The sequence below is a fragment of the Muscardinus avellanarius genome, assembly GCF_963383645.1.
Source record: "Muscardinus avellanarius genome assembly, chromosome: 8".
NCBI classification, from domain to species: Eukaryota; Metazoa; Chordata; class Mammalia; order Rodentia; family Gliridae; genus Muscardinus; species Muscardinus avellanarius.
In genome coordinates, this window is record NC_137794.1 from 108265932 (window position 1) to 108292018 (window position 26087).

Here is a 26087-nt window from a genome sequence, read left to right on the forward strand (position 1 = left end):
GACATTTTATTAGTTCACAGTGAGTAGTTTCTTTTCTTTTGGAAAATATCCTTCTTTAGAAGAAGTCAGACAGCGTAATTAATACGGTCTTTTATTGCTTTACACTTAACTATTTAGGCATTACTATTTTGTAAAATTTGATATAAAACTTAGTCATCAGTTTCTGAAGAGGAGGAAGGGTGATTTCCAAGATAAATGGAGTGTAAATGTAGACCCCTGAAGACACAGAGCAGTGTATTTGAGTCTACAGCTGGCCTGCTTTGGTGCTGTCTGTCTTGTTATAGTTTGCACATTTGATCATGTCATACAGTGTGGATTATGTTGCAAATCCAATAGAACCTTGTGCTGTGCTTTACTACAGCACTTTCAGCACTTTACTTTGATGGTGTGATAGTTTGGAAAGCCTCGTGCTCAGAGGTGGTGCTTTGCGGGAGTGATTGAGTCATGAGGGTGCTGATTAATCCATGAATGAATCCATTGATAGCTGAATGGAGGCAGGACAAGTCCGGGAAGGACGCAGCGGCTGAAGGCTGGTCCTGGAGGGGTTAGTCTTGTCCCCAGTCTGTTCTGTCTCTGCTTCCTGGCTGCTGCCAGCTGAACAGCTCCTCTGCCATTGTTCTGCCTCGTTTAAGGCCCAGAGCAATGCGGCTGGCCAGCCCTGGGCTGAGACCTGAAGTCATGGCCCAAACACTGCTTTCCCTCTAAGCTGTTCTTGCTTGGTGTTTGGTCGCAGCCAGGAGAAGCTGCCCCTAGCCAGCTGCCTGGGGCTGCGCAGGGCTTCCTCAGGTGTCCACAGCCTCCGCAGATGCAGCTACTCCTCTGTCCCCCGGCCCCAGGACTGGGTGTTTTCCTGGAGCCCTGTCCTGTGGGGCAGTGCAGAGAATCCTGATTTTGTTCTCCTTTCCTCTACTGATGAATCTCCTGAATTCTGGCCATTTTACCATGTGAGAGGAAGAGTCCTGACACTGGTACGCCCGCTTTCTGTTTTTTACTGATGGAATTGCTATGTGTGCTGTGGGGCCACTCACCTTTTTGTGGTAGAAAACCCAGTAGGTAAAAGGAAAAGTAATGTAGAACTTCCCAATGGGAACTGATTGTGAGTGTGCACTGGCTGGTTAGGTGCAGAGCTTTCCATAGTGCTAATTGGAGCACCGTAAGCTTTTCTAATATCTGTGCTCATCCTGCAGTTCAACTAGTGACATCTATATTTCAAAAGAATAATTTATGAGTTTTAAAAATGAATTGCATAGCTGGGCGTGGTGGCGCACGCTTGTAATCCCTGCACTTGGGAGGCAGAGAAAGGAGGATCGCACAGGTTCGAAGCCAGCCTTGCTGGCTTAAGAGACCCTATTTCCAAATAAAAAATATAAAAATAGGTCTGGGAGTGTAGCCCAGAGGTAGAAGAGTTTCCAGGAACCCCAGTACCACTAAAAAAAAAAAAAGAAAAGAAAAGAAAAAAAAGAAAAAATGACTTGCACTTGTGAAATTCAATGCTAAAGGCTTTGTAAGGTGGAGTGATTCATAGATCAGATAAATTGCATTCCGCTGTAAGTCTTAGCCTGAACGTGGTAGAACCGTAACATTATGATGGTCTCTCCCTGCCAGCTTCTCCTCGCAAAGATGCCAGACCCTGCTCAGATTTAAAACAGTGCCACACTTCTGCCAGCGAGCTGCTCTTTAAAATGAGTTAGTTCTTCAGGAAAAAAGGCACAGAGAAAGCTGCACTCACTGAGTATGTTTTGTATTTTTCCTTAATAGAAGGATGGCTTACTGCTGGGCTCCGTGGTTGTTGGATATTATAGAGGTTCTACTGCAGCTCTGTTGGCGATATCAAGAAGGATGCACGTTGGCTAACAAATCTAGCAAATGTGATAAATATCCCTGTGCTGTACATTTCTGTGAATAACATGTTTGGATAACATGCTCAATACTTTTGCTAGAGTTGCTGTCCTTAAATTGCAAAATCCATTCCAGATTTTAGTGTTACTGAAGCAGATTGTTAAATATTCGAAACCACAGGAGTATTTTAAAGGAGTCTCTAAAATTTATCTGCATATACTCTCTTTTTGAAGTTGGGCCTCTGAAAAGATTGAGAATTGTATCTTTTGATATTTATTGATTTTTTTTTATTGTGCCTAGTGGGCACTGAATAGAGTTACTTACAGAAATTTGACCAGGATTTATATTTTGGACTGACAGCAATTATGTGATCATGCAGAAAAAGCTGTGTTGGTAGAAGAGTAATTGACTTGTATTTCTGTTTATAAAGTGGTGTTGAGGCAGTGTATCGATCCTGAACCCATGCCCCGTTACCCATTTGGTCCTGTAGACTCAAGGTGGAGTCCTGACTTTTCTTTGTAGACTTGAACCTAGCTTGTTTCCTCTTAACCTAGCATACACCTGGATGTCCCTTGCAGCCTGTACCTTCCATCGTGGCTCCTGTTGCCCTGGACCACTGTCTGCTCGGACTGAGACTCTGGCTCCTGATTGGCAGCTGGGCATTTCATCGGGAAATGTGACTGGCAGCCCAGTTCTCGGGGGCCCATTGGTCTTTCTTGGACCTGCTGTTTGTTCCCATGAGATCGTGGCGCTCAGTCACCTGAGTCTGGAATGCTTCATTGCTCCCCTCCCTCACCACTACACCTGAAGCTCGTGCTGAGGAAGCTGCCGTCTCCCTCCTCACTGCCCGCTGTGGTGGAGGCCGTTGCCATGGCTGGTGTGGCGGCAGTGGTGGCAGCCGGTCACCTGGTGTCTTTGACAGTTTTCTTGGGCTTCTAGATCCTTCTCACCTTGAAGTCCACCGGCCCTAGGGGGCTGTGAATCCATTGGAATTAAATATTAAGGTTTCCGTGTATGTGTGTAGATGCATTTTTTCTGGCCTTTGTATTCTCAGGGATTCTGTGAATCCCAGATGGTTGAGAACCAGTTATTGTTTGATTATTCTTTCTGATAGAGCTTTTGTGATAATCTTTCTAAAATAAAATGTAAACACAATGTGACTCTTCTGCTTAAAGTTATTTAGTGAGTGAATACTGTCGGAAAATGAAAAACAAGCTCGTGAGCCTGATGGCCTGGAACCTCTGATCTGAATCCTGTCTTCTTTTTCCACTTTCTCTGTTCAGCCTCCATCCTAAGGAGTGAGATACCTGCAACTAAATGGCACCTAGTGCTGTTTCACTCTGTTTTCATGCTCTGCCCTCTGGCCACAGTGGTTGCCCGCCCTCCTGCTCCTGTTTGCTTCAGTGCCCTGCTGTGCAGTCTCCCTGCCTCCTGGCTCCTGTCTGCAGTTACCTCCCTGAGTTACAGTTGCTTGCTGCAGCCAGGCACGGTGGCACACACCTGTAATCCCAGTACTAGGAGGATTACAGGTTTGAGACCAACCACAGCAACTTAGCAAGACCCTGTTTCTTTTTTTTTTTTTCTTTCTTTTTTTCTTTTTCTATTTTGGTGGTACTGGGGTTCCTGGAAACCCTTCTACCTCCAGACTACACTCCCAGACCTATTTTATACTTTTTAATTTGGAAACAGGGCCTCTTAAACCAGCGCGGCTGGCTTCGAACCTGCCTGTCTCTGCCTCCCAAGCGTGAGGATTACAAGCGGGCGCCACCACGCCCAGCCTAGCAAGACCTTATTTCAAAATGAAAACTAAAATAGGGCTGGGGGAGTAGCTCTGAAGTAGGATGCTCTTGAGCAACCTTTGGTATCAGGGGAAAAAAATCACTTGTTGCTATTGAATGTGTCCCCTACTAAATTCCTGTGATTTCTTAGTACTTTCACAGTCGTGTATATATGGCCTGGACAGATGCTCAAAGGATTGGGCTAGACTGTCTGCCTCTGAAAGCTGGGCACTGTACCCTCTGGGCATCCTGGCTTCTGTTCGGCCACCTAGCATCTTTTGAAGGGCGCGGTCTCTCACTCTTGTCCTATGTACTGGACCAGTTGCCCTTCACCTTCCTGCCATTTCAGAAACTCTTTATCAGTCAGATTCTTAGCTGTAAACAGTGAAAACTAACTAAGTGTGGCCATTACAAGCAGAAAAGGAATTGACAGGCAACTGGGAAGCTCATAGAACTGCCAGGAGGGCTGAAGAATTGGATCAGAAGAAGGGCAGGAACAAGGGAAACTGCACTGCAGAACCAGGTCCTAGGTATAGGGAAGACACCCTGCCCCTGACGCTCAGCACGGGAGGCCACAGCCTGTCGCTCATTCCGCTCTGCCAGGACCCTGCACACACGTGCGCTCATTCCGCTCTGCCAGGACCCTGCACACACGTGCGCTCATTCCGCTCTGCCAGGACCCTGCACACACGTGCGCACACACACCTGAAATTGGGCCAGGAAGAACTTCTCCTGTCCTTGCCTCCTGTGTTGCTAGCTGATACGGCAAAGACAAGAGCATCTGCTCAGCTGGGCCGCGTGCCCGCGCCCTGGGTGCCCGCGAGATTGGGAGCTGCCTTTTGGTCCCTCTCTGAGTCTCTCACCAGATTCATCAAGTGAGGAGTTACCCAGATACCAGGAGAGGTCCTAGCCAGGGCAGGCAGGCAGTTGGGTCACCACACTGCTGCTTTAATACTTCGCCTGGGTACTTTAGGAATTTTTTATTGGTTTTGTTACGATGCGATTGTTTGCACAGTGGTTGGCCATTTAGCGTTTGTTTTCACATTGGCATCTCATTTGGTGAGGTGGATGGAGGACTATAATGTCATCTGATCAGGAGGGGAGGTGAGGGCACTGCCCAGCAGAGGTAATGCCTTCTCAGCAAGGGGAGGTAGCAATTAAGGACCCCGCTGAGCCCGCAGGCTCCCCTGCGGCACCAGCCTGTCCACCTGTGCTGTGCGTGGCGGCGTCAAGGTGTGTCCACACCCAATCCATGAGCACAAAACCACTTCCAATGGATTCAGTTGCACACGAGCACCACTGGTTCTGCGAGAGCTAATTTGGCGTTTTGTATTCTCATTCTGTCTACGTGTGTTGTTTAATGTTGTAACATCTCTCTGGTTGACTGCAGCCATATGTCATTCAAATGGAACCTGTACTTTGGCATTGGCCTGACAGTCACTGAGCTGTGGAACACAGCAATAAAAATTATGAAAACCGTATCTGTTCATTAGACCAGTGGAATTTATAAGCACGTTTGCGACTGTGCCCTACAACTCTGCACTGGCAAATGAGAGTACAGTAGATTAAGCCTTTGCACTCTTCCCCCGCTGTGAATTGTATATTTGTTTCACACTTGCAGATTGCTGTAAAAGCCAGATAGATGAGCACTTTAAAAGATTATAGCAATAGAAAATGTGTTTTGGGAATGAACTGCCTCAAAACAAGTGCTATAAGAGGCATTCTAGTGTATTCTTTTTCATATCACATTAAACACTTCTGCAAACTCTGTGAATTTTATTTTTAAGAGTATTGGGTAGATTTTCTGTTGCAGGAGCAGAGGATTTAAGCTGTGTTGTTTTGTAAAGTATTATGCCAGCTTTGTAAACATATATGCTGCATGCGTCTACATGCAGAAGGGCGCTTAGTGCTCCAGCAGTCTTTCACAGGAAAACGAAGTCCCTGTTTTCATGATGGCGAGAGAAAAGCAAGGCAAGAACTGTACAGCAACCCGCTCCCCGGCTCCCGTGGCGGCAGATGGTGAATTCATGAGAGGCGGAGGCTCCTCCAGCGTTGGCTCTGCTCCGGTGGGGCTGGTGCCCTCTGGGCTTCCAGACACCCCTGAGGGTGCATTTGAGCTGTCAGGTGGATCCAGGTGGCAGGAGAGGGCAGGTAATGTCACCCAGAGGGTGAGGCTGGGAGTAAACATAGAAAGAGCTCTTACCAGGTGGAGAAAGACTTCTCAGAGTGAGAAGATGGTGTCACTAGTTGAGTTAGGAGAATCAAAGCAAGGGAGGGATGTGATAGGAGACAGAAAGAGGAGGTAGAAAATGGAATACTGGTAACGAAAGGAGAAAGGAAAATAAGGAGACTGTGTTGAGGGGAAATAGAACTACAATGTGTTGGAAAGGTAGTAGGTAAGAAGGCACAGTATATATGTATCCGTTTTTGCACTGCCAGGGATTGAACCCAGGGCCTCACATGCTAAGTGCTCTGCCACCAAGCTAAAGCCTCAGCCCCACGGCCCAGCATTTAAAGTGTCAGACGTCATGCTGTATATGATTTAAGAAATGTCCCTAGCTAGGCGTGGTGGTGCACACCTGTAATCCCAGTACTTGAGGGGTTGAGACAGGAGTATTGCAGGTTCAAAGACGGTAAAAAACTTAGTGAGACCCCATTTCCCAACCCCCCCAAAATTAAAAAATGGGCTAGGGGTGTAGCTCAGAGGTTCAATACCCAGCCTCCTCGCCTGTGAAAATGTTTATAGTTGTTTAAAAATTTACTATGTAAGTTGTGCATAAGAAAGCATACGCTTTGAGGGTTTGAGTGGGTGGTGGCTTTAAAGTTTTATCATATGAGGAAACATTTGTTCGTTAGAATAGCAAGTACATTTTGAGTTGAGAACAGTTTGCACAGTCATTTCCCCTGTTCCTAAGGCATAGAAGGGGAGGCTGGAGAGAGGGTTTAGAGGTGTGTGCTGGTCTGGGTAGCTCCTTAGCAGATTAGAAGGATATTTCTACAGGAGTTCCTAGAGCTTGCCAGGCCTTCTATCTCTCCTGTGCATGTGTCTCTCTCATCTCTCTGTCTCACTCACTCTGGGTTGTGTGATCTGGAAATTACATGTGGGCCACTCTTAGAACCCCAGAAGGCTGATTTTCTTTACTCATGGTTGACCTGGGGAGTTGCAGCTTGTTACTCGGGGAGCCATAGAATTACTTATCTGGACCCAAATTGGGGTCTAGAATATGGTATTTGAAATTTTTGGTATGCCAGATTTTAAATTTAGGCATATCATATTTGGAGAAATTTCATAATTTAGTAGTTTTATGTCTGTGCTTAGACTGCCTTTTAAATGTATTCGTACACACAGGTATGTGTGACTCCATAACATCACGGGTAGAGCGTTCAGGCTCTTCTCTCGGTGTCTGCACAGGGGTACACCGACCTTGTGCTGCGCCCGCACTGCGCCGGAGCCCGAGGGCGCATGGCCCTGCCTCAGTCATCGGCTGCTTTCAGTCTGCTCACACAGTGGTGTGGTCCAGTGTGTGTTCATGGCCCCATTCTGGCAGGACCATTTATGTCAGTAATTCCAGTTCAGCTCTTCACACCGCCAGTGCCTGTTTGCCATCTGCTCTGCTTAGCCTGGCTCTGGGAGTTGAGCAGAATCCTTCTCTGTCATTACCTGAGACTGGCCTGAGCTGTTCTTGATCCCCTGTGTCCCTCTCTTCCCTGGCTGGTTACTGTGACTCAGCAGAGTCCCCTTTCCCCCCATTGCTGGGGGCAAGCTGCGCCCTGCCTCAGGCCGGCCTTGCGCTGCTGTGTGCACACGCCTGCGTGTATACAGAGCATGCTGCGCCCTCCTCTGCTGTGTGGGCCGGCCCCACTCCAGCTCCACGTGCACTCTGATCGCAGGTGTGTTCTTAGCTCCGCCTTTGGCTCGCACTCCATTTATGGGCAGCAACTGTGGACTGCCTTCGGGGCCTGGGATGCTTCTGTTGCCACCGTGTGCAATAGAAGGTTGAATTGATATATGGGATAGAATAGGAAATAGAAGAGATGTTTGAATCCATTGGGAAAACAAAGCACAGATGCCAATACTAACAGTAAGGTGGCTGCTGTGCCTCCATTCAATCTGACCCAGGGGACCACAGGCCTAGCCCAGGCCCACCGCCAGCTGCCTCGCACCCTCGCACACACTGGTTCTTGTCTGCACCGCACAGAGGGATGCATGAGAGTCACTGATCGGACTCGAAGGCTCCGCTTCCCAAGGAGCAGCACGGGCCAGCGAGAGCGTCTGGGTGTGGTTTAAGGAGCTTGGAAGTGATGTGAGGTGCCGCTGGCATCCCGGTGCGGTGGAGGGTGCTGTGTGACAAGTCTCATGAGGTGTGCTCTTGGTGACTGCTTGGATCTTTCTGGAGGAGAGGCAGAGCCCATTGCTTCACGCTATGTCTCACCATTGAGGCTTCTCTGGTGAGGTATCAGGGTGGAGAACAAAGTGTAGACTGTGCAGGGGCCTGCTCCCGGTGGCTGCCGGCGAGGGCAGCTTTGGGCTCTCCAGACACGCAGTGCTCTCCTCAGGGGCTCCGGGCTCATGCGTCTCAAGTGCTCAACGCTGACTGCCTTTATTCTTCTTAGAAGCTTTATTACCGGCGTTGGGTAGCAGCTATGTTTTTCTTCTAATAATTTTTCCCAGAGTGAGTATTTGTCTGAGTCTTCCTCTGCACCTGGCAAAGAACCTCGTAGTTCCTGTGGGACTTGGTGACGAGGCCTGCACCCGCACACCCGCATGGTTCCTGTGGGGCGCGGTGACGAGGCCGGCAGTCAGTACCTCCCACGGATCGGTGGCATAGTTTTCTTTGGAGATCTGTGTAAAAAAGCAAAAGAAGTCACAGCCCTCCCTATCGGCTCTTTAGTTTTATCCCCATCTCTCCTTCCTTTCCCCTACCCCCGGAACGCCGCTGGCTCCGTGCTTTCTCCTCTCCGGCTCAGAGTCCTCTGGCACTGTTTCTTGCTCGCCACGCAGGACCTCAGTCCCCATTGGCACTCGGCTCCTTTTCTTGCATTGGCGTTCAATTCTGACCCTGTGTTACTGCCTCCACTTTGAGCAGCGGCCAGGAGGTCCAGTGAAAGCTGCTGCCCCCGCCATGGGGATGGTCATCCAGACCTAACTCACTCTGATGTGGTGGCACTGGAACTGTTTACCTGGGGTTTTGGGGGAAAAGAAACAAAACTTGCCATGCTCAAATGCAATGCTTTTTAAACTCCGGATGTGATCTATTAATGGGAACATGTAAATAGTGTATCATACTGCAATCTGTTATTAAAAATGGAAGAAATTTAGTATAAAGAATAGAAAATATGGAGCCAGATGTGTGGCACAGGCTTGTAATCCCAGTACTTGGGAGGCTGAGACAGGAGGATCTCTGTATGTGGCCAGCCTCAGCTACTTAGTGAGGGCTTCCACAACTTGGTGGGACCCTCCCTGTTTTAAAATAAAGAATAAAAATTTGGGCTGGGAGTGTAGGTCCAGGGGTAGAATGCCCCTGGGTTTCATCCTGAGTGTCACAAAATTACACACACACACACACACACACACACACACACACACACACACACACGAATGCTTATCTTAGTAGAGGCATCCTGTGTGTTCAGTGTTGTTATATGAGATGTTTCTTCTGAGTTGGAAGAAATATTCAAAAGCCATTATTCTAATTAACCTTCAGTTTTTTTTCTTTCTTTTTGGTACTGGGAATTAAACCCAGTGGCATTTTATTTTATTTTTTACTTGGAGATAACGCTTCACAAAGTTGCTGTCACTGGCTTTGAACTTATGATTCTCCTGTCTCGGCATCCCAAGTATTGAGATTATAGGCATGTACAACTGTGCTTGGCTTAACTTTGGGTATTTATAAGCTTTTTTGATTTTTCCTTCTAAGGATAATTTAAGGATTTGTTTTATAGTTTGAAACATAGAACAGAACGTGGTACATTCCCAGGACAGCCTGATGGGAAATTGTCAGTGACAGGCGGCTCTCCTGGATGGTCTGCAGGGCTCTCCCACCTAAGCAGGTGGCCTCCAGCAAAGCCCCAGAAGGTGTCTGCTGGAGGTGCTTTCGCAGGTGGGAGTTCCATTGGGAGGATGCCTGTGGAAAGATGACCCTCCCAGCCCAAACACTGGGTGTATCCTACATGCTTCACTGACAGTGTGTGTGGTGGTCCTAGTCGGCCAAGGGAGTGCTGGGGACATTTCTGGGTTTACCAGGCTACTACTTGCATGGGACATGGAGTATGCTGGAAACAATTCGCAGTCTCAGGACCACCAGGTGATCAGATCACTACTATTGTCACTGTTTTTTTCTGGCAGTGAGAAATAGCTGTAGGCATTTATTTATTTATTTATTTATTTATTTATTTGTTTGTTTGTTTGTTTGTTTTTGTGGTACTTGGGCCAGAACCCAGGGGCTTTTTTACCTCTGGGCTATACTCCCAGACCTATTTTATATTTTATTTGGAAATAGGGTTTCACTGAGTTGCTGAGAGCCTCACTAAGTAGCTGAGGCTGGCTTCGAACCTGTGCGAGCCTCCTGTCTCAGCCTCCCAAGTGCTGGGATTACAAGCGTCGCCACCACACCAGCCTTAGTTGTAGGTTTTAAGTGAATAGTTTCATCTTATTGCTTTGGGGACAGTCCTTCACTGATCTTACAAGGAACATTTTTGATATGTCACATGAGTAACTAGATATCACCTTTCTCTATGACATGTAGTGTGTATCTTATAAAGGATTTATTTAAATGAAAATCATTGTGGGATATTGTTTGAAACCTTTTCCTTTTAATGTAATATAAGAAATAATTTGTATAGTTAAAGTAGAACTAGAATATGTTCTAATTTCAGGACTACTAAATACTTTGGCCTGAAAATCTTAACTCTGTCATGGGATTGGAAAGGCTATATCAATTATTTTTACTAGTTACTATCCTAGAAGAATAGCAAAGTAGCTTTTGTATTTCAGTAATGTCACCTGCAGAGTTACTCAAAATAAATGTATCATCTAAGAATATTACATCCACGTTGAAATGTTTTGAGGAGGTCAATTCAGATTTTATGATTGTTTATTTTCATGTGTATACTTTACAATGTCTAGTTTTGTTGTTTCGTTCATGTTTGGCGGAGGGTTCTGAGGATTTAACCTAGGGGCATTTCCTACCTCCAAGCTACACCTCAAGCTTTTATTCTTTACTTTGAAATGGCCTCGCTAAGTTGCCGATGTAAGCCTTGAACCTGTGACCTCCTGTCTCAGCCTTCCAAGTACTGGGATTGCTGGTGTGCTTCACCATACTAGGCTTATCTAGTTAATTGTGTGTGTGTGGGGGGGGGGTGGGGGGTACTGGGTATGGAACCCAGGGGTATTGTACCTCTGAACTACATCCCCAGCCCTATTTTTTAAAAATGTTTTTATTTGTGAAACAGGCTCTCACTGAGTTGCAAAGGGGCTCGCTAAGTAGCTGAGGTTGTCTGCAAACCAAGTTCCTCAGTCTCAGCCTTCTGAATGCTGGGATTACAGCCTGCGCCACCACGCCCAGTTTGTAGTTAATTTTAATAGAGGAGATGTGGAAGAAAGTGAAATAGTTAATTTGTTTGCAAATTCCACATTCTGTTTCTAGGTATCTTTCTATTAATGATTTTAAAATGTCCACATATATTTTTTCCTGACCAGTCTGTTGGGAATACTTGGCACATGTTGTTCCACATGATGAAGTGGAATTTCAGGTCATCTTTCTCAAGGGAAATGATTATTTTCTATTTTTATATGAACAATTTACTTTGAAATATTTTTATGTTTCAAGGGCTTTATTATTTTATCTAAGGCACCTTTATTTTATTTTATTTTATTTGTCCTGGGGATTGAACCCAGAGACATTCTACCTCTGAGCTACACCCCCAGCCCTTTTAATTTTTTTTTTTTTTATTTTGAAACAAGGTCCCACTAAGTCACTAAGAATCTTGCTAAGTTGCTGAAGCTGGCCTTCAACCTGCAATCCTCCTGTCTCAGCCTTGTACTTATTGGGGTTACAGCATGGGGCAACACACCCTACCTTACCATTTTTTTAATAATGCTACAACCTTAAAGTATTACTTAAACTATTATCACTAGTTTATCATGTAAGTTAAATTTATGCACTAAATAGTTCAAAATCAAGGACTCTCCTCCCACACATACTTTTACCTTAAATTTTATGTATCCTAATGTAGACTTAGCATCCTGTATCAAAAAATCTGACATCCAAAATCCAAAACTTTCTGAGCCCTGACATTGGATTCAAAATGTTTTAGATTTTGGAGCATTTCTGATTTTGGATTTTGGGTCTTTGGATCAGGGTCGCTCATCCAGTAATGTCTGTACAAATACTCCAAGACCTGAAAAATCCCAAATCTCAAAGACTTCTAGCCAAAGCATTACAGATAGGGGCTCTCAGCCTGTACTTTGTAAGTTTATCAAAACCACACCGAGGTTTACAATTTCAGGTTTTAAAATTCAAGAGAATGTATGCGTAGGTCTGTGTGGCCTGTCCCCTCCCTCTGCAACCACCCACAGCCTCCCTGTGTCCTTGCCCAGGGTGCTCTGCTGCCCTCCTCCCAGCCCTCCCCCACAGGCCAGGACTCCGGCACTTCCCAGCAGCCTTTGAGTGGCTGCTTCCTCCACCTTAACCTCCAGGTCCTCCCCAGCCCTTCCATTCACCGACCGAGTGTCACAGGGAGAGAGCCTGTGACTCCAGTGGGTGCAGTTGTGTGGTGTCCTCAGCCCAGCAAGCACAGGCTCAGCTGGTGACCTCTGAAATCTCTGCCAGTTCTCACAGTGTGTGCTGAATTCATGTCCAGTAAGCTGCAACCAGGCTCAGCAGTCCGAGGATGGTGGACCGGGTCCTTCTCCTGCCTGAACCTTGGTGTATTAATCCCGATGACACATCCACCATATGCACCGGGCACCCCAAGTGCTGCTCTCCACTCGCCCACACGGGCTGTGCTCCGAATCAGGGCCGGCGCTCGGCTGCTGCTGCGCATGCGTATTCCCTCTGGCTCCCCTAGCACTTGGGGTTCAGGGGAGGCATCACAGCTTTGTGAGAGAAGGTGGGCTGCGAGTGCAAATATCTCTAATGCAAAGCACTCGTTTATTTATAAACACATTCCTCTTTTGTTATGAGTACATTCTAAAAGCCAGGGAAAATTAAAATGAAGGCCGGTCGTGGTGGCGCACGCTTGTAATCCCTGCGCTTGGGAGGCAGAGACAGGAGGATCGCGCAGGTTCGAAGCCAGCTGCGCGCACTGGCTTAAGAGACCCTGTTTCCAAATAAAAAAAATGTAAAAATAGGTCTGGGAGTGTAGCCCAGAGGTAGCAGGGCTTCCAGGAACCCCAGTACCACCCCCCCAAAAAAAAAGAAAATTAAAATGAAGAACGCACACTTGATGCTTGTGCTGTTGGAGAGCCAGGCGAGGCTCCCCAGTGGAGTGGGGGCAGCGCCCTCCAGGCGGGCGTCCCGAGGCCCAGGCCTCCCGGGCTCCTGCACATGGCCCACTTCGCTCCTCTCCATTTCCAGGCTCACTTGCATTTACATTTAGGGACAGGTCAAGTAATGAATACATTTCTCTCTTGAAAGATTATACAAAGTATTAGACTGTATGTTTCCAAAAGATTATATTTTTTAATATGCTGGTTTCAAATTTATTGTTTTTGAGGAGTTTATGTGCATTTCTTAACCACTTCATCCACTTTTCACCCACTTCATCACCAAAATCCCCCAACCAACCGACCTTCCTTCCCTGCCCTTTCTTCCTTTCCTTGTTCCCTTCTCTCTTTTTGGGGTCCAGAGAGAAAAGATGTATAAAAAGAATATTGAAGCAGCTACCCCTCTCCAAGACTGAGCTTAGACTGTTGGTAATAGTATAGTCAGATTTTTTACCCCTTTGAATCTTTCACTAAAACAACACTAACAACCCCAGGACAGAACTCTAATTTGAACTTTACACAGTGTATTCATGTATCAAAACATCACCCGGGACTGGGGGTGTAGCTCAGTGGTAGAATGCTCACCTAGATGCAAAAGGCTAAGGGCTCAGTCCCCAGTAGACCCCCCCCCCCGCCCCAGCGCACCGTAGAAAAGCACCATAGCTCTTTTAAATCCACGCACACACCTCATGACCACCTTCCCTGTGCAGTAAGAAGCTAGAAGCTGGCCTGCAGAGAATGGTGTCTCTTCCTCTCTCTCCTTCCCCTTCTGCTCCCTTGCAGAACAAGGTACCAGTTGCTAGTCCTGCCACTGGCTCTTTTAAGATTCTAGTTCTCTTCTGGTGTGTGGTGATTTTCTACATCCCCAACCTCATTCAGTTATCTCAAAGAGCACAGTCTTTCAATCTGGCATTCCAGGCACACATGCACACATTCACGAGGTTGCAAAATCGACATTGCAGCCTCAGCAAAGGTTATCTCTTGAAAGCTCCCTGAAATTCCCCCTTGGCACATCCATTTTGGCAGCTGGTTTATATAGGAAAGTGGTAAGGCTCTAGGCTCTTCTTTTTGTGCTTTCTAAAAATAGAAATCTCTGGCCAGAGAGCAGATAGTTAAGACTGCCCATTGTGACCTCAGCCCGGCTTCCCCAGTGCTTCTGTGTGTGGCTATCTGGCAAATGGTGTCCTTACCATGTGCCATAGTCCAAGTCGGTAGAACTTTAAAACTGTGAACACACTGTAGCCGGACACTAAAGTCTTACTAGTATCTCCTGTTCTAACGCGTGAAGTACTGTTATACTGCTCTAACTTTTGATTTTGTAATCTTTCGCTCTTTATTTTTTTGTGGTACTGGAGATGGAACCCAGGGGCATTCTACCTCCGAGCCACACCCCCATCCCTATTTCTTATTCTTTATTTTGAAACAGGGTCTCGCCGAGTTGCAAAGGGCCTCACTAAGTAGCCGAGGCTGTCCTCAAACTGTGATCTTCCTGTCACAGCCTCCCAAGTGCTTGAATTACAAGTGTGCACCACCATGCCCCGCTTATCCTTTGCATTTTTTTTAAAAAAATGTTATATTCACCAATTTGGGATTACCTGTTACAGTTTGAGCAATAATGTAACAAGAAAGATGGAAAAACTAAATTGTTCTCCAGCCAGGTGTGTTCATTATCAAGGCAATGACCGCACAGGTGCTTTCTTTGGCCGACACTTTGTTGGATGGAGACAACCAAGTCCCGGAGGAGGAGGCAGAACAGGCCCGTTTATTTCTAAGCAGCTTTTTCTAGGAATCCATTGCTTCTGTGAGCAGAGCTGACCTATTTACTGCTATAGATTGCCTTCTGAGCCCATTCTTCCTGTGGAGGCTGTGACGCCACAGGAGCAGAGCCTTACAGAGTCTTGTGAATGTTTTGCCACAGCTGTGATTCTTGCATTTCAAAAAAATGACTGCCTAAGTTTCCTATGGACAATATGTATTTGTTATTTGGTTTCCAAATATAAGTAGTGGTAACCTAGTTATCAAAGCTTCCACATTATAAATGCACACAGTTCCTTTTGCTGTGGGTCTTTTTCCTTCTTCAATTATTATGAAAATAAGGCGCGTCCATAGATGGTTTATGAAGATTTTAGGGCCCTTTTTTTCAAGACTAGGCAGTGTGAATTAGCAATATTTTACTCTTTAACACCCTCCCCCACCTAAGAATTTTAGAATACAATGTATCATCCTGTGTATCTCACACACACACACACACACACACACACTCTTTCAAAACTGCACATTTTCCCTTTTATGCTTATGTTTTATCAGAATGTACACTGTAGACTTTATAGGTCCATGGTATCGAATGCCCTCGGTGGATCCTTGGGAAGAAAGTGTTTTAAAGTGCATAATTAGGGCACTTGAGCATAAAACTACAATTATACACTTGTGTGTTAATTTTGTGTACAGTAAGACTTTTAGTTCAACACTGGTTGTAAATGAGAGGAAGCATTTTACTGCCAGTGAATGCTTGCATTTTATGAATACTTAACTCAGATCTCCTCTAATTGGCTGACCTGGAAAGGAAGGTGAAACATCTGTGGTTAGGTGGTAGAGGAGAATACAAAATATTACTGGAGGTTTCTTTTTAGTGATAACTAGAAAAGCAATCCCGTTCTTGTGTGTTGCCGGGCTTGCTGTGCCTTTGGAATTGCTCGTGCTCTTTTAGCTGCTGTTACACAACAAAGACCGCAGAGTGAAAGCAGTTTATTTAAGTCAGTGAAAATAATCAAGAGTCAGAGGGTATAGATTGTGGCTGATCAAGAATCTTTGGTAGAAATAAAAGATTGGAATGATATGATTGACCCTCCTTGGCTGACCATGCACTTGGTAATCAAATTCTATACTTGAGAGTTAAGGCACATTCCTCGCAGCTTAAAGGGGTTAATTTATGAAAACCAAAAGATGAACCACTTTACAAAATGGATAATAATGTTGCAGAATTTGGTATCCTAAAGAGATAGTGCAGACTAGAAATATAAATTAATATCAGAAGGGTATAAATAAATTCATGGCTAATAGATTCATAATGGTTATTAAGAGGAGATAAAGGCTGTTTAGGACTTACCCTGACTTCTGGAAATTGAGGTCATGTGCGGCACCACCATTTAGTTCCCACCGCTTTAAAGAACAGTCACCCTGAAGAACATTGGTCCGACCTACTATTCACTTACGCTGTGAGTTGCTAAATATAGAACAGTTGAATTTAGAATAAGCAGAGAAATTTTGTAGGCAATTAGCGATTGTAAAGAAATAAAAAAAAATCACATGTATACTATTTTACCATAGTTAAAAATATTATATTGTGGGCACCCTATTAAGGAAGTTTAATAAACTTGTCATTTCTTTAAAAAAAAAAGGCTTATAACTGATCACAAATGAGAGCTTTTCATGGTTGTTTCACAAATCAAAAAATGTAAGTTTATTTTCTGATAAATTTTTAAAATTTCTAAGCTAGGGAGGGCTGAATTATTCCAGAGAGTAATTGTTCAGCCTGTTCAAAGTCGGCAGTGCTTGTGGCCTGCAAGGTCCCTACCTGCGGGGAGCCAGAGCGCAGCAGGGATGGCACAGGCTCCCCAGCCGCCTGCTAGCCTGCCCCGAGCAGGACACGGCGGCCTGGGGATGGTTAGCCAGGTCCTCTTGCCCCAACCCGGGTCTTCTCCCTGTCACTTGAGGGAAGCTGGAAGGCTTACTGTATGTACGATGCATGTAACAAGTGCTCAGTGCATTTTTGTTGAGTGTTTTCTTATTTTTCAAGCATAAAGAACTAATTTTGAGAAATTTTGGAATACTGGTTTCTTTAGATGAGCCTAAGGACAAGAGTTGTTTTTTGTCTTAAACAGAATGTGTGTGTGGGCTGCGCACCTCGCCATTCAGGAGTCTCAGTTGGGAGTTCAGCTTAAGCGACTATGGAATGGAACAGTTGTAAGAGCTTGACCTTGTAAACTTCATTTATTACCTTCTAGCACATTATTTCTGACTGGACATGTTGACATAATAAAATTTCCTCATGCAATTGATTTGGCCATGCATCAGCTTAGCATCTGAATTCCTTGCTGTGGGGAATTTTCATTCAGTCTCAGGCATGAAAAATAGCTTTTGATCTCCATGTGAAATCAGAAGCCAGCAGAATTGGCCAGAATTTGCGGAGCTGTTGTGAACCCGAGATTTTTCTTACACTTTTTGCCGCCCCTTTTGTATAATTTACCTAGAAGGGCCTAAATCTATGATGAAAACAAAAAATTATGGAGCTTCTGCTGTTAACGATAAATTGTCATAATATACTTTTTGATAACCCTTAGAAAACAGCAGCAGTATGTCACTGGAAATATTCCAGGTGAAGTGGCCCAGGCCTGTAGTTCCAGTACTCGGGAGGCTGAGACAGGAAGATCATAGGTTTGAGGCTGCCTTCAGCAACTCAGCGAGACTGTCAGTAACTTCATGAGACCCTGTTTCAAAATAAAAAATAAAATAAGCTAGGGAGTAACTCGGGGTAGAATGGTTCGGGTTTAATCCCCAGTACCAAAAAACAAATAAATAATAAAAAAAGAAACACTCATCGAGCCTTTAGGAACTATTAAGCATCTGTTGTTCAATTATCAAAGACAATTTATATCTAAGCATTAATAAAGCAACAGCAATCTAAGCATAACGATGTTGTTGGATTAAGAATATGAAAAATGTGGGGTCAACAGCTTAGATACTTCTGCATTAACCGTATATACATAATCTGCCAGTCGTTAAGGTAAAATTTATAAACAAGATGCCCAGATTTTAAACATACAGTTTGACAAGTTTTGATAAGTATTTACATCCATGAAACTGCCATCCAGATTCGGATCTGAAATATCTCCATCATTCCCATGAAGGACGCGCCCCTCGTGTCTCTCCCAGTCTGTCTCTGGGTCCCGTGACCATGACTGTGATCTCTATGACAAGAAGTTACACTTACCTGATTTTGAATTTCATAGAAAGAGATCATATAGTGTGTCGAGTATGCATACATACGATATTATTCTTTTTTTTTTTTTTTTTGGTGGTACTGGGGTTCCTGGAAGCCCTTCTACCTCCGGGCTACACTCCCAGACCTATTTTATATTTTTATTTGGAAACAGGGTCTCCTAAGCCAGCGCAGGCGGCTGGCTTCGAACCTGCGCGATCCTCCTGTCTCTGCCTCCCAAGCGCGGGGATTACAAGCGTGCGCCACCACGCCCGGCACGATATTATTCTTTTTAAAACACAGTATAGTTCTGGAGGGAGCTGTAAATAGCAAACTACTTTTTAGGACAAAAGAATATGAAGCTGATGTGAAAGTTACACTGAGCAAGAACCGTAGGTTCTAAAGAGTGGAATTAGTCCCCTTACCCTAAACCATATCCAAAATAACTCAGAGTGAGCCACAGACCTACATGTGAGAGTTAAAACCACCATAAAACCTCTGCAAGGAAACATAGGAGGAAACTCCTCGCATTGGAGTTGGGAGTGATTATGTGTATCTGACACTCAGCGTAGGCAGCCGAAGAGGAGCAACACAAGCTGGGTCACATCAAAGTCGAAATCATTGTGCATCTAAGGATACCATTAAAGGAGCAAAAAGGTAACCCACAGCGTAGGAAGAGCAATCTATAAGCCATGCATATACCGGGGGATTAATATCCAGACTCTATAGAGCACTCAACAACAGAACAAACACAAGAGCCAGGAGCGTCATCAACAGACTTTCCCTGGAGGCCGGTGTTCAGCGTACGTGATCACCTGGGCTAGCAGTGCCTGTCCTGTGGAGCTCACGTCCCACGGGGTGGGCTGTGCTGGTCACATCTGTGGGAGAGTCCTGGATGTAAAGGTGGATGTCACAGAGATGTGGAGGTGTGCTTTAATTATACGGTGTGCTTAGTTTTCAAACCTCTTTGACTGTAGAACTGATTTTATAAGATATCATGTAGGATGACTGGCCCTTGGAGGAGCCATGGGGAAATGCTGGCTCAAAGTCCTTTTAGCCAAAGATGGAGCAACCTCTAGGGACCCCTCTTTGTGGAGAAGACCACAGTGGAATCTTCCTCCTAGCCTTGTTCCAGATGACTCCCTTCAGGGAGGGGCTTGGTGTCTGCAGCCCAGGCCTGGTTGGCCTGCGCAGTGGAGTGGCAGAGCACTGTCCTGGGAAGGACCTCTTTTTGCCTGTGCTGCCTCTTCCTTTGCAGGTTGGGGCACCAGGTAGAGGTAGGATCTTTAGAATGTAAAATTATGAAATAATTTAAGCTTAAGTAAAATCCCAGAAGTGAAGATAGCACCTTGTGTAACTACAAGATTATAGATAGATAACTAACATTTTGCCAGTTTGTGTCACATGCTATACCTGCTTAACCAGAATTACACCCCGAGCTGCACACACACCCTCTCCCTCCTCTCTCCCCTCCCTCCCCTCGTACTGGGGATGGAATCCAGGGGCATCTGATCTCCAAGCTAAACCCCTAGCCCTGTGTTTTATTTTGAAACAGAGTCTCACCGAGTTGCAAAGGGCCTCACTAAGTAGTAGCTGAGGCTGTTCGAAGCGCGGTCCTTCAGTCTCAGCCTCCAGAATGCTGGGATTACAAGCATGTGCCACCACGAACAATATGCAAGGCTGACTTGCCACCCTGTACGCTCCTCTCTCTTCCCAAAGAGTTGTACACTTCCTTTTTGAGGCATGATTTGTACCTTTGATGTATGTGTGCTCATAAATAATATACATTGCTATTTTGTATATTATATGCATACACATGCTATGATAGTTCCTTGATATTTTCTTGCTTTTAACTCAATATTGTATAGATTTGAACTGCTGTGATATGAGTCTTATGTCTTCCTTCTACTACTGCATGGAAAAGTTAATTTTTTTCTCTCTCCCTTTTCTACTAAAGTTATATTATATCCTCGCTTCCGGGTGACTGTAAGTAGGACTACACTAAATATCCTTTCTGGTACACGTGGCTATAGAATGGACTTCCAAGGTGCATTGCTAGGTCATGGGGTCAGCATATCTTTAAACCTGGGAAAAACACTTTCCTAATTTATTTTAGAAAGAAAAAAGGAGAAGATAAGCTTTTATGATCTTGTTAATTTTGGATTGCCACGAGATGTAATACAGGGTCCAGAATAATGTGATACAGAGATTTGAAAGTTAATACTTCTATTTTTTACTAGGATGGTTTCCTAAAATAAATACTTGAAGCAACTGGATCATTTTTAGGTATACCTTCTTCTCCAATAGTGTTTTAAAGCATTCAGAATAATTTTCTGATACAATGTTTGCTTGTGAATCCATGAAAATTCCCTTTATTTAGAAATGAGTAAACCAAATACTTGTTTTTAAATAACAGAAAAGTTCCGGTTCCAGGCATTTTCTAGATATTTCCACTCAGTTTAGTTTGGTTGTGTTATTCTTATTTAAATGGTGCTAAAAGCGTGGAGCATTTGCTGGGCAGTGATGAAGTGTTCGGGTAGCTGCAGATGGGAAGAGTAGGCACCGTGTCCGTGTCCTGCTGGTGGGGAAAGGCGCACACGTGTCTGGGGCTTGGGTGCTCCATGAGATTTCCATTTTATGGCGTGTTCCTTGCTTGGTTCAAGTTTTGCATAGTGGCAGCTCTCCACTAAGCAACATTAATTCATTCAACCAGTATTACTTGGCCCTCCTGTCCTCTTCTGGGGACTGCCTTAGTATGGGAGCTAAGATTCCAGGATGAGAAGAGCAAGTACACAAGCACATAGCTACAGTGGTCACTAAACAACCAAGTCAGATGGCCTCACAGGCCTCACCGTGGCCAGGCGCTACATGGTGGGTTGGGCTGAGGCCAGAGGGGCCAGTGTGGAGGCGCAGTGGCCGCGCCCGGACCACCTGAGCAGCCAGTGGGCTCTGGGCCCTCGTGTTGATCCCGTCACATGGTAAGAGATGCGTAGGTTAAGAAGACTGAAGACCCCATAGTGGATCTTGGAGAGCCCAGTATCGGATTTGATAAAACAGCAATGGTCAGTAAAGACTTGGACCTTAATTCCAGGCACCTGGGGGTATTTATTATATTGAGAAATTGGACTTTATTGGTAACACTTTGAAAAGAGTTATACTTTAGAGACACTGCAACTTATAGTTTAATAAATAATCGCAACATTCATATAACCTTCTAGATAGGATTATTAATTTTTTACAGTATTACTATGAATAAATAATGATGATGATGATGATGATGATGATGATGATGATGATGTAGCGAGCGCCACACTGCAGTTGAAGATGTACATGTAGTTCATTTTATCCACACAGCTGAGGCACAATAGGAATTGGACTGAGATTTCCTACATTACAACCCCGAGATTCCTCAGCTGACCTAGAGTTTAATAGACTCTTATTCACCACTCTCAGTTCAGGACTGTGGTCCAGTTTCAGGTGACTGGCCCCAAACCCCAGGCCTGTCTACCAGAGAGCCCAATTGGAATCCAACGAAGGTTTCCTCATCCCAGGTTCACAGAGGGTGGCGTGCCAACAAGATTGGTCCCAAAGGAAAGAATAGATCGTGTGTCCACGAGGACAGCAGATCCATGTTCAACTGCAGAAGGCTGAACCAGGGCTCCGCAGCCGAGGTTGGAGGCCTGATCTGTGACTGTTACTCTGGCTTCCTGGGGGATTGGCTTATACCCCTCCTTACCTCCTACCCTGACCTGCCCAAACCTTTGTGGAATTAGAACAGATAGCAAGTTTGGTAAGTTTGTGCTTGCTCTCCGGTTGCTAGGTTCCTGCTATACGTCCAGTTGTTGTCTTGCTTAGAAGATACTGCCTCCGACCCAAACGGCGCTTCCATGTTGTGTATAAAGGTTTCTCTAAACCAGCAAGTCAACATATTAAAGCACAGCTCCTTGGGGAGCTGCTGGCTGTGTTGACTGAGCTCTGCAGTCATTTTAACACTGGCAGAAGTGTTATCCTCACTGCTTCAAATCAAACTGCAAAGATGCCGTGTGAAATATAGTATTAGATATCAAATCAAACATATGGGTGTTGAACGGGAGGATGTGTGTTGTCGTGGTGAACGGTATCCCAGCATGTGGAGTTGTATTTTATGGAAATTCTTTGGCTTGGCTTGTGGCAGGGACATACATTCATTACGAGATATCAAGCTGCAAAATAAATAAAAGCAAGGATTCGCCTGTGCTGTTAAATGGCTCTCATTGCAAACGGGTCTGCTCTGGGAGCCCAGGCTCCCTGGTGCGAGGTGTCAGCCATTGCAGCAGCACGTACTGTGACCATGCTGGTGGGCTTGGAAAATAACCTGCACTGGGCTGAAAGGAAGAGGAACTTTAGTTTTTGGCATCATTTTCCTTTTATCCATCAGATGTGCTATGAATCAGTGCATCAACTTGTCTTAGATATAGAGTGTTTTAATATTTTCCTCCTTTACCATTTTTCCCCCTCATCCAGTGTTTCTGTATGAATTTGGTGCTGCTTATTTTCTTAAGGGCTTCTGGGGCTCGCGTCCTTGGGGCGCATAGAGGAGCCTAATTGTGGGGTCAACAGAATGACTCCGCTGTTCTCAGACTTTTGCTGTCCCAATACTTTGCTTTTCTTTTCCTCTCTTGCTCTTGATCCCAATTAGGGGGGAAACCAACAAATTTCTCATTTAAAAAACAGAAAAAATATTAATTTTTTAAAAAAGTCAGAAATGCTATGAATAATGTATTTATTGCATGGGAAAGGATTTTCCTCATGAACAAGGATTTCAAGAATATTTAGACTTATGTAAATTAGACATAGAGAAGTATGATTTAAGACACTTAGGTCAATTTCTCTGATATTTACAGAGCAGTATACTTTGCTTCATTTGTTATTATTATTGTTATTACGATTACGATTATATTACTATTATTACTACTACTACTTATTTTTATTTCATGATATTAGAGATTTAACCCAGGGGGTTCTACCACTGAGCTATACCCTCCACACTTTTTACTTTTTATCTTGAAACAGGGTTTCCTTAAATTGCTGATACTGGCCTGATCCAGTCTCAGTATCACAGCTGCTGAAATTAATAGGTGTGTGCTACTGTGCATACCTTATTAGCTATTTTATAAACTAAGAAGAGACTGTGCCTTATTAGATATGAATCTCCATCAAGAGCTCATATTAGTGATTATATAGTTTGATACACATGGGTTGTTTTCTATGTATTTCTGCTAGTTTTCCACCATTATAGCAAAGACCTAGAGCAATCTCTAAGGAGACGTTTTCCCCTCAGTTTGGAGGCCCTGGGCCATGAGCAGCCGGATCCATGGTTTTGGGCTGGGGGTGGGGGGAGCTTATGGCAGCAGCGTGTGTTGGGGCAGAGTAGCTCACTTCATGGCCCGGAACGGTAAAGAGAGCCATAGGGTGCCAGAGCCCCACAGCTCCCTTCCAGGACATGGCGTTAAGACCTAAAGGCCTCCAGCGGGGCGCAGTGGCACATGCCTGTGATAATTTGGAGGCTGAGAAAGGAGAATTGCAGGTTCAAGGTCAGCCTCAGCAACAGAGTGAAACCCTCTTTCAAAATAAGCCAGGCGTGGTGGCACACACTTGTAATCCCAGCACTTTGGAGGCTGAGACGGGAGGATCGCACAGGTTCAAAGCCAGCCTTGGCTACTTAGTGAGGCTCTGTTTCCAAATAAAATATAAAATAGGTCTGGGGTAGAAAGCCTCTGGGTTCCACCCCCAGCAAACCCCCCCCCCCACACACACACACATACAAATAAAAAGCCTGGGAGTGTAGCTCGGAGGTAGAGTGCCCCTGGGTTCCATCCCCAGCACGAAAACAACAGCAGAAAAACCCTCTCCCCCACCAGGCCCTATCTCTTCTTACATATGTGTTTCCCACACGGGGGCCTTTGAGGAACATTTAAAATCCAAACTAAAAGTATTATTGTTTTTGAAGGGTCTCATTTGGTGGTAAAATAATGCATTTTTTACTTTAAGCAAAAATAGTAAGTGAATTGCTAACCGGCCCAGATCTGTTAGACATGCAGGTGGGCACTCCAAGTTCAGTTGTTCTGAACTTGGACGTGCAATGTAGGCGCGCTCGGACCCTAGGGTCCTGTAGAGCGTCAACGTGCGACCTCTCCACTCTCGCTGTTGCTTGGGCCGGGGCTTCACACAGTGCATCTTTAATTTTCTTGGGAGAGACTTTATTTATTTATTTTTTTGCCTCTATTAAACTTTATTTCCCATTAGATTTTTAAGACATTATCAATATTTGATATCTGATAAAATATGATTGTTCTTCAAGGCAGAGTCAAAAGTATCTTTTGACTTCATTGACAGTGTGCGAATAGAAGGCAGCAGGCCAATTTATCTAATCAAGAGAGGATTAAGATTATTGAGCGCCCAGGGAAGAACCCACATTGTTACTGAGCTGAACTGAAGGCATGTTTGATTTCATTTCCTCGCACCGTTTGGTCGTTCTCATTTGCTTCTCCTGACTTTTTCAACAGATGCCACCGCAGTATGGACAGCAAGGTGTGAGCGGTTACTGCCAGCAAGGCCAGCAGCCATACTACAACCAGCAGCCACAGCCCCCACACCTGCCGCCCCAGGCGCAGTATCTGCAGTCCCAGTCCCAGCAGAGGTACCAGCCGCAGCAGGTGAGCCAGCCCACTCGCCCAGGGCTCCATTCCTACCCTGGATCTTTGCTCAGAGGCAGACGGTGCTCTGAAATCTTCCTGTCCCGTTTTAATAATTATGTCTCAGGGGACAACACATGTAGTTTTGAGAGCTAACAGACCTAAACCTATACCTGCATTTAAGATCCAAGCTGAGTCCTCCCTCCTTCATCTCTCCCTGCATGTGGAGGTTCCAGAGTGGGAAGAATGACGCATTCGGTCGCTGCTTGCAGTGCTGGGTGGTGACGGCAGAAAGTGCCGTTCATTTCCTGTTGTCCTCTGTGTTTCGAATCTTTCAGGAAAGTGCGCTGCGTTCGTGAAGGCGGCTTGGAGCATGGTTGCACTCTTTACTTGCTCCTGCTACTTGGCACATGAATGATATTTTTATCTTCACCTTTTTTTCAAAATGTTCTACTGCATGAAAACATTGCTGCCTTTTGATAGTTTATTTCTCTTAAACTAGTTTATAAACAAATAATTGCATCGATTTCAATATATTAGAATATGCATGAGATCATCCACATTGAGTCAAGTAGTTTCTAGTTTAAATTAGCCTCATTAAAATACTCTCAGGTTATTGGGCGCTATATTTCAGTTCACTTGATTAAGAAAAATCGTACCTGTGTGTTTGGTAAAATGATCCGGTCTCCTTTTGGTTTAGAGGCTCACAAGGGCAGCGCAGGGGAGCTGGGGTGAGATGCTCTGCTGCTGAGCCCAGATGGCCCGCGTGGCCTTCGGGCCGAGCCTCAGAGCGCCGCCGCCCATGCTCAGCTTCTCCCCGCACCTCCCCTGCTGTGGGCTGTGGGCTGGAGGTGGCAAAGAGAGAGCCACGTGTGCCGTGACGTTTTCATTTCTAAAGGGCTTTTCATATGGCGTGAGTGGATTGTTGACCTTAAGGCAAAACTAAAACCATACATGGAGCATGACTTTAATCAACTTTGTGAATTGCTTAAGTATTTTCTTGAGTTTTTTCTTGTCTACTCCCATGTGACTCTCATTGCAGAATTCTAAGGAGAGTTTATGAAACTTTAAACAAAACATGTTAAAACCATGGGAGAGAGTCAAGATCCTATGCAATCTTGCTTCCTGCATATCTGTTTGAAAAATTTGGGTATTATAGCTAGGGTTTATAAATGTTGTGGTGTACATTATTTCAGAGTTGTCTGGTTTAGGTTTTATTAAAGTGGGAACATTTTAAAGCACTTCAGTACCAGCTCTTCTCAAATGAAAGGGACTGGTATCTGGGCTCTGGATAGATAAGAGTTAGGGGCTTTTTCAGGGGCTTTCAAAGC

At 45.0% G+C, this 26087-nt stretch overlaps 1 protein-coding gene across 3 annotated transcripts in view; it reads left to right on the forward strand.

Annotated features, from left to right (window-relative positions):
* Window positions 1-26087, forward strand: part of ARID1B (AT-rich interaction domain 1B) — a 404291-nt gene that overhangs the window by 96401 nt on the left and 281803 nt on the right. For all 3 annotated transcript variants that reach the window (XM_080700338.1, XM_080700340.1, XM_080700339.1), the window contains exon 3: window positions 24628-24777. In XM_080700338.1, the coding sequence (XP_080556464.1) occupies window positions 24628-24777 (150 nt within the window). The remainder of the gene's footprint in view (window positions 1-24627; window positions 24778-26087) is intronic.